Here is a 13707-nt window from a genome sequence, read left to right on the forward strand (position 1 = left end):
AAATCTGGAATCCTTTATAATCCAGACTACTAAATACCTCATGAGGGTTGCGACGTGAAATATACATGTATTTATTCGTCACTTTTTTACTTTAAGACCCAATATTGCTTAAACAGCAGTGAAAGAACTGAGATCACAGTACTTAATACTTTATATGGCTCCAGAAATCAGTTTCTCTGCCGATCGCAGCATCCGCCACTAACAATTTTTGACAGCAAATGTGAGACAGAAGGCACATAACACTTAGGGTGGTGCTATTCACTTTGATTGTTTGGGAACGAAAGCCTATAATGTACATGTTATGGCCCTACGTGTCATTACCTTTAAACAACAAAAAGGTAGGCGGTTTGCGTTTTGCAAAACTGCATGGAGGTTTTTACTGTGTGCAATTAAAATGAGAAACCTTCACAGCTGATACTAAATGCATTCTCCACAGATTTAAGCTATACAGGTGCACTCACTACTTCACACAGAACACACTCATTACCTCGTCACGGCCCAGGTGGTGATTCAGATTCTTCAAATGTGTTTCATTCTGTGGGATGGCATATCGCGCTCCACTTATTTGCAGAATATTGCACTCCAATTTTGTCATATGAGATAAATCCATTAGAGAGCTTTAACTTGCCCTAAATGTATAACACATGTGTACTGGTAAACTGGCAGCAGCGTGCAGTGCTTGTGGAAAAACTGTTGTAACTGCCATATTATATGTAACTGCTGGTGCACAGGCATCGGCAACAGCAATGGTTAGGGTACACTTGTTTCTTCTACTCTGGGGTATGCATCCTCCACCAGAACATAGTTATTTCGTCTTCCTCTTCTACCACATTGGAATGTAAAATGGGGTGTAATTTGTAGGGTATACTCTTGCATAAACTTCATAAGCATTTCTCCTTGTCTGTGCCACAGGTCATTGTTGCTACGACTGTAAAAGCAGGGTGCCTGTTTACAGCACCCATAGGGAACAGTCTGTGAATCTTTAATGAACCGTAAGGATAATGAATAATCAAGTAATTTTTAGTAATCTTCAACAAATTTAGCACTCTTTGCCTTCCACTGTGGTGTTTTCAAACTCTAATGTTGGCACAAGGTTTGACTGCAGGATGTCATTTTGTGTGAAAGAGTGCATTTGTGCGCATAACACCTCATCGGCAACATTCTGCTGCACAGAATGTCATTAGCTTTTGTATGCATTGGTCACTATCTCACAAACCGGCTGCTCCTTTGTTAGTTGGAACGTAGCATTAATGTAAAGCACATTTGGTGTTCTAACAAAAAAAAAAAATTCTGCCCTCTTATCCCCTAATTCTTCTCACTTGATGCCAGTGGCGTAGCCAGAAATTTCGTTCGTGGGGGGCTCACATTGCAGCTCGGTCTCTTCCTTCAGAGGAAGCTATAGCTTGGGTGCTCGTATCTAAATACATGTAGAAGGAGAATTCGTTTTTCTCGGCAACCAATGAACCAAATTTGACCACGTTTGTTGCATTTAAGAGGAAAACTTAAATTCTAGTGACTTTTGGTTCGAATTTTTCATTTAGGTTGTCAATTCTTTGTTGTAAATTCACCAATATCGCCAATTTTCCGAAATTCAAACTATCAAGTTTAAAACTATGTCACTCCGTAATGAAAAATGATATCACAATTCTGTTACTTGCACCTAATAGTACGTCTACAGCGGAAGAATTTCTATGTTACACGTGAATCTCAAGAAATTTAGCATTATGGAAATACGGCTTTCGCAGAATCCTTGTACACAACGTAACCAATTCACGTAAGATACGAATTGACACACCAAATTTGTCAGCTTTGACTTATAATAGATGCCGTTTACTGAACAGCCACATGTGTGCTTCATGCAGAGCTATTAGTTTGTAAACGTCGTGCTTCTATTTTTTTTACTTTCGAGTTTTTCAACATATTCAAAACAATGTTCAGGCCCTAAATCGAAATTCCGCGTACAACAGACACTAGAATTTAACTTTCTCTCTCAAGTGCAACAAATTTCATTAAACGCAATCCGGGGGTTATCACAGAAAAGCGTTTCTGCGTTTTACATGTATTTGAATAGGCCGCATCGGAGTTGGGCGCGAGCTAAAGCTTCCTCTTAAACAATTAGTCTGGGGATCAAATACATGAATAATAACTCCATTGTCATTGCTAACAATGTTGCAAATGAATTCTTGAGTGCTACGCACTGTCAGAACAAGTAAAATATGTATTTTCTCATAAAAGAATATACTTGTATGTACCAAAAATTGTGCCCAAAATAACCGATATCAATGTTTCCATGTTTTTTCTCTATTTAATAAATAAATAAAATATCACACGAACTTTAGAACTATATCAGCTCGAAACCAGCAAGGCAGTGCATGCCGCTGATATGAAAAATGTAAAGGCCATGAAATTAACAAGCTGAGGACAAATATTGTAATGAAACTTTGTCATTCAAGAACCTTGTTTTGATTATTGTACATATGCAACGGCCAGTGAAAAATGCCAATGACACTGTCATTTATTCCAATGTATTACGCAGGAGCAGCTGTCACCGGTCGTGTATCGTGAGTAATTGCACCGAAATCACAGCCGCAACAGAGAGCACGTATAAAAAGCAGGGGTTCTGAAAAATAAACGAGGGCGAGTCAAATGAAAGTCAGCCAATGCGAATATATGACAAACGGGGTACCTTATATATAAGTAGTCTCCATGATCATTTAGACCTTTGTCCCGTTGTCTAACGAGACGCGTGATTCCCGTCTCATTAAATTCCTTGGGTTGCTGCTTCGAAAGTCTGCAATTGACTCTTTCACGTCATCGTACGACACGAATCTGGTTCGCTTGAGCTGTTTTTTCAGATGCTCCAAAAAAGTGGAAGTCGCAAGGCGACAGGTCTGAGCTGTATGGCGGATGTTGCAGTGTTTTCCAATTGAACATTGCCAGTTTTGTATTAACCACATCAGCGACGTGGGGACGGCATTGTCGTGGAACAAGATGACCCTATTCGTCAGTTTTCCGCGTAGTTTGTTCTTGATTGTGACACCCAGCCGATCTGGCGCTTTACATAAACGAAACAAATTGATAGCCTCTCAAGAGTTAGCAAATTCTATCAGTAATGGCCCCTGACGATCTAAAAAGACCACAACACCTTTCCGGCGGGGATGATGGCCTTTCCTTTCTTTAGGGTGGTGAATTCGAATGTTTCCATTGTAAGCTTTGCTGTCGCGTTTCAGGCTCGTAGAAGTGGCACCATGGTTCGTTCCCGATCACAATTGGAGACAAGAATTCGTCACCCTTATTGTGATACCGGATGAGATGAGTCAAGGCAGCGCTGAACTTCTTCGTCCTCTGGCGGTAATTCAAAATCTTGGGCAACCATTGCGCACGCAAGAGCGGATAACCGAGATGTTCATGAATTATGGCGTGAACCGAGCAATGACTGATGTTCACACACTCTGCCAGTTCATCGCTGCTTATGCTCCGTTCTTGTCCCATCAGCTCATCAACCTTTGCAATTTTGTTAGGGGTGATTCCACGATGGCTTTGGCCCGGCCTTGGATAATCTTTGCAACTTTCACGTCCTTCTTTGAACCGTTTGCTCGAACGCTTAACAGTGGCCAATGAAATGCAATGTTCAACGTACACGACAGTCATACGGCGACTAATTTCTTCTTGGGAAATACCTTCAGCTGTCAAAAACCTCACGGCACCACGGTTCTCAACTTCTAGAGCGTCCATTATGTCGCGCAACCATGTTCAACCCAGTGTATCAGAGCATTAAGCAATCTTGATACTCACACCTGCGTGTCACTGGAACACCCGTGTGCTTAGATTTAGGTGCACGTTAAAGAACCCCAGGTGGTCAAAATTTCCGGAGTCCTCCACTACGGCGTGCCTCATAATCAGAAAGTGGTTTTGGCACGTAAAACCCCAAATATTATTGCGTGTAACTTTTGTAATAGAGAGATGCCCTGTGTTACGTGCACGCCTTGCCGATAATGGAGCGAACAATTATTCCGCGGGATGGTTTGGCTGACTTTGATTTTACTCGCCTTCGTACATTAGAAATGCGAAGATACAATGGAATATACAAATGCGAAGATACAGCTTGATAAAAGGCAAAAAAAGTGTCACTGGAAACGAAGTACACTGCACGTATACACAAAACCCCGCAACAAGATATTCGAATATACGTATAAGTCTCCAATAAATCTACGTATCTAAAAAATGTCACTGTATACAATACGTCAAACAAGGCAAATAAACATGTTGCGCAATCAGAGATTCCCAGAATCTTAGATTGCACCCCCATTCCACAGACTCCCTCCGATGTATCGCGCGCGAGGGAAGGCGCTGCGCTTGCCCCCGCTTTTCTCTTTTGCCCACACAAGACAGAGCCTCCATTGTTGTCTTACCCATTCCAGCCCCCCATCCCACTCCCTACGCTTTCACTCGCACATACAGCATGCGGCGCGCGGTCACGATATTATCGCCCTTGGACTTTATACGAAAGATGAGGGCGACGGCGACGGCAGGGATGCGCCTGGTTCGTCCATATAATTGCTATCGCAATACTATATAATAATAAGACTATCCGGCAACTAAAGCGTTCCGTGGCCCATTACTGTCCGCGAAAGAAAAAGTAACAAAATCGAAGTTTCACCATGCGACAATTCGCTGCGCCACAACAATGTCTCTTTCTTTTTGGGGGGGGGGGGGGGGCACTGAAATGAAAAAGCGCAAAATATGTTGGCCACAATCGAATGCCTACTTTGGGCACCTATAATAGCTCCCGAAAGAATATCGAAGAAAACGTGAGACACTTGGTCCACCGAGAACCATACGCATATTGCTCGGTATCCTACACTGGCGAGACAAGACTTTCCGGAGAGGTTGCGCTCAAGCGAACGCAGTGCAATTCGTCGAGTCCCCACAGTGATGGCGGCGAGCGACGATAGTTTCTTTTTCTCGTCTGCTAGCCAGAAAGTGCCCAAAATTCTGCCAGGGGAAAATCCACTCAGCCACAGAAAAGCGAACGCGCACCGAAGTGCGCCGCGCGGTGGTCGCAGTGACACGAGAAAAACGCATTCGCTCTGGCAGCCTCTGGCAGCCCGCGGGTAGGGTAGCGTGGACAAAAAAAATTTAAGAGGCTCAATGGTTCCTCGCGAACAAAAGTCGAAGTAGAAAAAATCAATAAGAACATAGTTATCTTGGCTGACTTTAGTGCCTTGACATGGATGCTTTGGCGTAGATGAAAAAAAAAACTTTGATATTTTTTATGTGCCATGACGCTACGAATGAACCACCACAACGCTTCATTTCATCCGACCTCGCTGCTGGCTTTGTCGACTTGTCTAATAGTGTGTTGATTTGGCTTGTCTCGTTCTATGGTCAGATGTAAGACTTCAGAAAAGTGAATGCACCTTTGGCGTCCAATATTTATAGTAACATCAAGCCCACAAAGTTCCGCAATTGAAGATCTAAAGCACAACTTTGGAAATGTCAATGCATCTTTCACATCAAAAGTTTGAGAACTTTATACCCATAAATTTCGTAATTGACATGCATGCGCTGCGTAGACTCCGCGGCCTCCGCAAGATGCCGTGGCGAGCCCGTTCGCCATCAAAACGCCCCTGAAACTTTGTGCTCGGATGGGGCTGCTTGGCGTTATGTGACTCCCGGTGCATAGGCACTGCCGCGAATTGCAGCTCGAGTTCTCAAGGTTCGCGTTGAAATGACTTTCCGAGCGTGAAAAAGACATTCTAGAGAAAATATAGAATGATTTCCGGCACCGGGGATTGCTTGGGTGGGTTGTGCATGGACAGCACGAAAAAATTTTGGGGGGGGGGGGGGGGAGGGCTGAAGCCCCATAAGCCCCGTCCCCCCCTGGCTACGCCCCTGCTTGATGCCTAGGGTTATAATAGCATGGTTTACACCATGAGCGTCAGTCTGGTATATAATTGTGTGTATGGTGGGGTGGGGGGTGCACAATAACTTCAGCAACTTTTCCAGATGACTTAAATCAGTATTGTGGAATGCTGTTTTTTTTTTCACTCTGTTACCAAGTTTCACTTTGGTTGTGGCAACATGTATGTAGTTCGCTAGGGCTCCTGCCAACATATATAATGTGCAGGCATCTGTGTTAAAAATAAAAGACCAGCTAATGGTTTGCCAGGAGCTAACGTCCGTTTAGACATTAAATTTTGAGCTTACACCTGTGGAAATAACTGGTGAATTAAAGCCCACCCAGGAGAACTGCCTATAATATTTTCTTTCATTATAGTAATGCTGAAGCTTTGAACAGCATTTGAACTGACGTCTTTAAAAAATGACCCATTTCCTTGTTCCAGTAAAACAAAGGTTCCACAGGAAGACAGAAACTTGAAGCCGTCAACAGTAGCATGAATATAAACAGCGGTCGACGTTTTGCAATCTTGTGCATTATCATATTGTGCATCCCATTTTTTCCCACAGGCTGTTCTTTACTGTTTTATGGTCATACCCAGTTTAATTTTGATGTCCCTATTTTTTAATATTTGGTCAATATATCTTTTCTTCATCGGCTGTCAACAAAATTTGTATTCATAATGTGCCTTCATTTAACATTTACACTGATCTTAACCGGATGCATCTTGATACAAAATTTCTTTGCGTTAATTCTTCGTTTCCTTTTTCCAAATGTGCGAACTGTTTATCTTAATACTTATTTTGACTTCTGGGAAGATTAGGTCTGCTGGATTAATGACTGCTTACATATGTACATTGTTTTCTGTTTTGGTCACCCCTACTCTTAGCAAGTACTGACAGCAGTGCTCATACCCGCTCCATCACAATCATTACTGCTAAGCACACCCTTCCTGCCTTTATTTTAATACTTTGGCTTCTGTTGGCCTCTTATATGCACCAGCTTCTTCTCCCCCGGTGAGGCTAGGGGCCAGGCAGCTATGCACAATCCAAAACAACATAGCCAAGGAAAACATTTGCTACCCTGATGACAAGCACCTATGTCGAAATGTTGGCTACAGCAACTTTCCTTGTTCCAACAATGTTGGTCTACTTACATGTTTTCCTAACACACAAGTTAGTGCTTTGTTGTTTTCTGTGATTATACTTTTTTGCCGCTTTCTCTAGGATGGCAATTCACGAATACTATTTGTTTCTCCTAACAACAGCAAGTTTATCCTTGCAAGGCGTAGGGGGGCAAGAACAACTTTCACCAGGACAAAGTGCAAGACCAGTGACTGAAGAAAATAAAGTTGCTTCTGTGATCTAAAAACTTGAGGACCGAAATGTTGCGCCTTTTTGTATATATGCTATGCAATGCATTCGTATCACAAAGTGCAAGCTGTTTTACCTCTGCAGCCATGTCAGAGTGTTGGCAAGACAATTTTCTCAATGGTGACCTGCTGCTTCGGCTATCAGCTCCCTTCATGACATTTGCATTAAAGGAGACGTACTACGTGGATAAAAGTACCCTGGAAGTGCGAGCACCGACGAAATTGCATTTCTGTTCGAGACTGCTGAAAACAGTGGGTCACGTATGAAGATTCCGAACGCAGATGTTAGTACGGCTGATCCCAGCAAATAGTGCACCAATAAAATTCGGTCAAATATCGCGCGTCCTGGGCAATTTTGTCCCCGATGGCACATTCTCCAAACAATGGATGTTCTCTGCAAGACTAACTAAGAGAAGCACCTGTACTTTAACGGATATAGTACAGATTCAGCATACGGAGTCTTTCGTTTTCTGAATACGTCAAGCACCTGTATTTTAACTGTCATAGCACAGATTCAGCATACAGTGTGTTCCGCTTTCTGAATACGAGAAGCACTGTACTTTAATGGTTATAGCACAGATTCAGAATACAGAGTCTTCCGTTTTCTAGATACAGAATCACTCGTATCTTGTATTACGGTCTCTCTTTTACAGTTGTCCGTTCTACGGAAATGACCGTTCTTTATTTACGGAAAAGTATTCGGTCACAAATTACCAGCAGATTTCCGGTAAAGTAAGGGAAATTTTTTTTACAGTGCAGCCACTGTCTTCTTTCTTCTTTTTTTTTTTGCAAGCACCGCGCACGCCGACACGAAATATCATGACCAACTAGAGGCTAACAGCTTCGTTGTAAAATATTATTACACTTCATTTCAATATTTCAGCGGCTGTCTTGCATCCCTAGGAATCTAACTCGGGCATTGCGTGAAATATATAGGTGACTCTGGGAGGCGATTAAAGCAGTTGGTGGGAGCGCTGTTTTAACGCGATAGGGTTTAGGGCCCCGTGTCGCAGGAAATGTGGCGTTTGCCTCCCGCCTCGGTGTCCGTCGTTCAGAGTCGGACGTTCTTCCGGCAAAGAGATTTTTTGCAGCACCCATACCCAGGCCCTCCATGTGGCGCAAGGAAGCCACTGAAGTAATTTAATTTCTCAAGTAAAGTACGCAGAAAAAAATCGTAAATTACGACTTACACAAAACATGCAGACATGATAGCGTCGGATTGTAATTTCACTATACGATAAAACATATTTCTGTTAAGCGAAAACTCAAATAAACCCCTTTTCCAGCTTTTCTGCCATTCAGACTGGCCACGGCGTCCGCCATTTGCGAGCGCGGGCCAGTAAGTATCTCAGGGGTCATGGAGCGGCGCGCCCGGCTCCTTGCAATGCCTCCAGACGGCGCTCGCCTCCACCGCATCGCAGCCCACGCACGAGGCCGCGTTTCTATCAAAAAGCCTGCCTTCATGCGTGGCGCTCGCGGCCAGCGTTTCCCGGTCAGCATTAAGGTTACATAGGCTCCAGTTGCCGGGAAGCGTGAGAAGCAGTCACGGGTCGTTAAATGCTAGTTTAAACACTGTAAATGGTATGATTTAAATGTTCCACTCTTAAAGGCGAAACTTAAGCGTCCTCCATCTTTTTTTGTCCGTCCTTCTCCGCATATATATTTCAATTGGCACATTTATAATATTATGCTGCAACTGATAATGCTCCTGCGAACTAATACAGTATTGTCTTAACATTGTATATTTTTCTCTAATATTGTATATTTCTCTCTAATATTGAAATACTTCCACAGCGCTTTTCTGTTAGCTCCTTATAAGGGAACGATTTCATGTTGCCGTCCAAGTAACCCCAATGAATTGGGCACATCTTGCAGGTGCATGAAATGGTCGCTACTAATTAATGGCAGCAGGCGAACGACAAGACCTAAATCGAACTTCCTTCGAATTATCGACTGCATCAACGCCAACCGAATCCCTTCCGACCGCGCTATTCTAGTTACTTCGGATTTTCTTACCTTTACACCAACATACCCACGAGTGAAGGAATTAAAGCCGTTTCTAAGTCCCTCGCAATCAATCACCAAGCGAACGCTCCTGAAGCTTACCTGTCGCTCCTTAGGTTAGTTCTCGCGCTCAACTATACCGAATTCGATTCTATTCACTACCTGCAAATTTTCGGCACTAGCATGGGTACACCATTCGCTCCCACGCATGCGAACATTTTCATGGGACAGTTAGAAGCAGACCTGTGGAAATCCAACCCTTCAAAACCCTTCACCTATCTTCGTTACATTGACGACATGTTTATAATATGGGAACACGGAACAAGCGCGTTAACCCACTTAATTAGCCATTTCAGTCGTTTTAACCCGAGCATTAAATTTACGGCTCACCACTCCTAGTCAGATCAACTTCCTCCACACGACGGGCTACATAGAAAATGGAAAGCTGAGACCGACACTTTACCGGAAGCCCACGGATAGCCAGCAATATTTAGACCACAACAGTCATCACCCGAGACACTGCACGCGAGGAATTTTTGTCGGACAAGCGAAACGAATAAGAAGAATCTGCAGCGAAGGCCGCGATTATATCCACCACCTAAACGACCTTAAAACAACGCTAGCAGGAAGGAACTATCCCCAAGTTGCTCTCCATAGAGCTTATGATGCCGCGTCAAGATTGGAGAGACAGTCGGAACTGGCGAAGAAACAGCCCACACTAGAATCTGACATACCGTCGGCCTTGATAACAAAATATTCTAATGCACTCCCAAACACAAAAAACATCCTACGAAAATACCACCCAATATCTTCAAGTAACGAGCGTCAGAGAAAAGCGTTCGCGGATGTACCTATGGTTACCTGTCGCCGAAACAGGAACTTTAAAGACATGTTAGTGCACGCAACAGTCAGCCAACAGCATTCCCTCGTAATAAAAGCGTGTTGTCGCCCCATGTGCAAAACCTGCAGGCACCTTCAAAGTAGCATCAAATTAGGAGCACCGCAAATAGTTATACACACAAACTCAAATCCAGCTTCACTTGTACAAGTTCAGATGTGATTTATATGCTTGAATGTTCCTTCTGTAAGAAACAATATATCGGTGAAACAGGACAATCAATGATTATCGTCTGCGTACAAAAGACATTTCAATGTGAACGGAAAAAGCGCAACTCATTGATATATGTGAAAAGCAATACGGGACACTAAATAAGTTACAGGTAAATCCCTTCTAAAATATTTCAGTGTTTAGCAGAGCATTCATTCACATAAACCAGCTTCTGTGCATGAAATAAAACGCTTGCAATCCTAGATAACTTTGGCCAATTGCAGACCAAATGTTCGCGGCACGCCAAAAAAAAATAAATAAATCGTGGTGTTTTGCGTGCCAAAACCACGCTCTCATTATGAGACACGCCGTAGTATGGTACTCGGGAATAATTGGGACCACCTGGAGTTCTTTAACGTGCACCTCATGGAACGTTAAATTCGGCGATTGCCATCGTCGCTAAGCGTAGCAAATTATCGTACATTCACTGCCACTACCGGATATGCGGTGCATCTTCGATTACTACAGGTGTCAATGCCGCATGTTGCATATTTACTCAGAGAGATAGCGGAGAAGCCGTTCGGAGTGTGTCGATGGGATCGAAACAAGGTTTTTAGAACAAAAGCAACATTCCTTAGGTTCACTGTTATAGTAAAATGGGCACTAGAATATGTTCTTCGGGGAACTTTCGAGAAATTAAGGTCACTGTGTTATTTACGAGTATTTTCCTTTTAGACTACCACCACTGCTATGCGCATCACGGATAGGAGCGGCACGTTAAAGGTGTCACACACTTCGCAAGTGTGAAATCTACAAGTCGTATGACATGCCGTCCTCTGCTCACAGAATGTCTCCACCAGCGCGTACGAGAGAGCCGCGTAGACGACGACACCGAGGAAACTGGTGAGCATGCCGAGCATCAGGAACACCTCGAGGGTCTTGCGATGAGGGTTGTACTCCAGCGCATGCTCCCTGCATAGAGGGCCGGGCAAAAAAATTCGCTTTGAGTTTTTATTCTTACTGATTCAGAGGTCAGATTAAATTTCAAAGCGACAAGTTTGCTATCAGTGACTGTGCTTTTATTGTACTTCGACTGATGCATAGGACGCAGCAAAGTAAAATCTCGAGCAAATTTTCTCATTACCTGCCCTTGTGACCAAAACGCACTAGATAGCGTACAAAAACGTGTGAAATATACGAAACATGTATGTGAATAACATGTTAAATGATGGTCAGCACCATTAAAACTGTGCGACTGTACTGTTACACACACACACACGTGTAACCACGTACGCACACACACACGCATGCTCGCATGCAGGCGCCACAGATCTAAACCGAAGAACGCGGAACGTGGGAGAGGAGCTCTTATGACTTCTTACGTCAGATATTGAACGTAAAATGATACACATATTACAAATCATTCGACATAATCATACACACGAGCACTATAGTCACCATATATTACCATGTTCTTTCACGAGCGGTGCGCTAGGTCAAACTCGTTTGCTACAAAATGCGTGAAATTCACAGCTACTGTAGCAAATAAGTCAGCTACCAAACTGTGGTTACATGTTCACGCTTATCCACGAGCACTGCAGGTCCAGCACGAAGCTGGTGTTAAATCTGGGGGAATCAAAACAGGACTGCAACATGATTTATTGGTATCCCATTGAAACGGGGGGGGGGGGGGGGGGCGGTGATCAAAAATCACCTCGCATTTTTTTTATTTCTTCAGATATTCTATGCATGTTTTCATTCTAGCATTTGTGTATACACCTCGTTAATTATTTTTTCCTTCCTATAAACTTCTCTATCTACCTTGTATCTCTACTTATGCTGTAGTGGGTCCGTTCGTGTGAATCTCCTCCTTTCTTTTGCATATTTACTGTAACGTTTCTTGCTTATGTCCACTACTGACTGGTTGATGCTTCCGCCCACTTTAAATGCAAGTGCTTCTGGAACGTTACCTACGGGTCTCAATGGGTGAATCCGTTCGTATTCCATTGGTATGTGCTGAGTCGCCTCCGGATTTCACAGCGAAGCTGTATATGGCTAGAGTTCCGTGTATTTATCGTGTGCGTCAACAAAAATTATCATAATCAATCACTCATACCGTCGCAAGCACTCACAACCCCGTAAGGAAGCAAAATATACAATGCCTCATAGCCCAGCAAAGCAGAGGCTATAAGCACTCAACAAAGTGAAGCGAATAGTGCTTACATTTTTTTTCTAATCACGCATACAACATAGAGAAAAGCGTGAAGAAAACTGTCAACATCAATGGCTTATACGCCCGAAAGCAAGCAAAAAATGTAATGGCTCAAGCCTCCTGAGGTTCATGACTACAAAACGTATGTACAATTGTCCTCTTGACTCGTAAGACAATGCCAGCGGCTGCGGCGACAGATGTCTGTGCCGTACAAGTGAAAGACGGAATTGTGATATCTACTGTGCATATATCTCCAGGCACACCCTAGTGTGATATCGAGAAGCTCATGACCACACACTTCGGATGGGTTAGCCTTGATAACAGTACCCCTGTCATCATCGTTGGAGACTTCATTGTGGACATATCAAAATCAGACAAAAATATGGTTCACTCGGGTTGTGCAAGAAAAGTTTGGTTTGAAGTGACGCACCAATCCAAGTCACTCAACTACTCAACAACGGTTTTGTACAGATTTGACTGTGGTCAAGATTCTGTCTAAAGTTGTAACCGAACCAATCAGTGTATGTCACAGTAATCACAAAGCCATCGTCACTGCCATCAAATGATGAAAATACATTTACGCTTGCCTAACCCGGTGTGATGTGCTTAAGCTTGGCTCGTCATCCACCTTCACAGATTGGAATGACTCCTCAACTTTTTTTTTGGTACAGCTAACACATGCCTCTTATGGCGCATATTTGCTTCGGTATGTCTTTCTCCTTAGGCAACCAGCTCGAGCTTTCTTCGCACTCTTGTAAACGTCCATGGTCTTTGTGAGTGCGGATCACTTTACGGGCCCTGGATGCCGTCCGTCCAATGTCGTTTGGCGTCACGCACCCAGGCTGATACTGAAACTAAAGTTTTGGCATCAGCCTGGGTTTGGCGCCTTCTCAGGTGGGACGCCCTCTCTTAAGTATACTCAAGAGAGGGCGCCACACTCTCTTGGGCATCATAAAGCGAGATATATGAAGGAAGAAGAAGCATGTGCTTGCCGTGGTAAAGTTAGGGAAACTATGTAGCATGTTTTATTAGAATGTGAAGACGTCTGCCCAGCGGTCGATTTAGGCACCACTGGCCTCCTTGAAGCCCTTGGATTCACTGAGAGCAGTGGAAAAGTAAACATGTCCGCAGTAGGGCTTAGTAAGAGGCGATTGGAGGGTTGCTGAAAT

At 43.6% G+C, this 13707-nt stretch overlaps 1 protein-coding gene across 1 annotated transcript in view; it reads right to left on the reverse strand.

The window, feature by feature from the left end:
• LOC142570673 (uncharacterized) overlaps nt 1-13707 on the reverse strand; it is a 150095-nt gene that overhangs the window by 122545 nt on the left and 13843 nt on the right. The window contains exon 3 of the mRNA XM_075679026.1: nt 11171-11298. Coding sequence (XP_075535141.1) covers nt 11171-11298 — 128 coding nt within the window. The remainder of the gene's footprint in view (nt 1-11170; nt 11299-13707) is intronic.

The sequence above is a fragment of the Dermacentor variabilis genome, chromosome 2, assembly GCF_050947875.1.
Source record: "Dermacentor variabilis isolate Ectoservices chromosome 2, ASM5094787v1, whole genome shotgun sequence".
NCBI classification, from domain to species: domain Eukaryota; kingdom Metazoa; phylum Arthropoda; class Arachnida; order Ixodida; family Ixodidae; genus Dermacentor; species Dermacentor variabilis.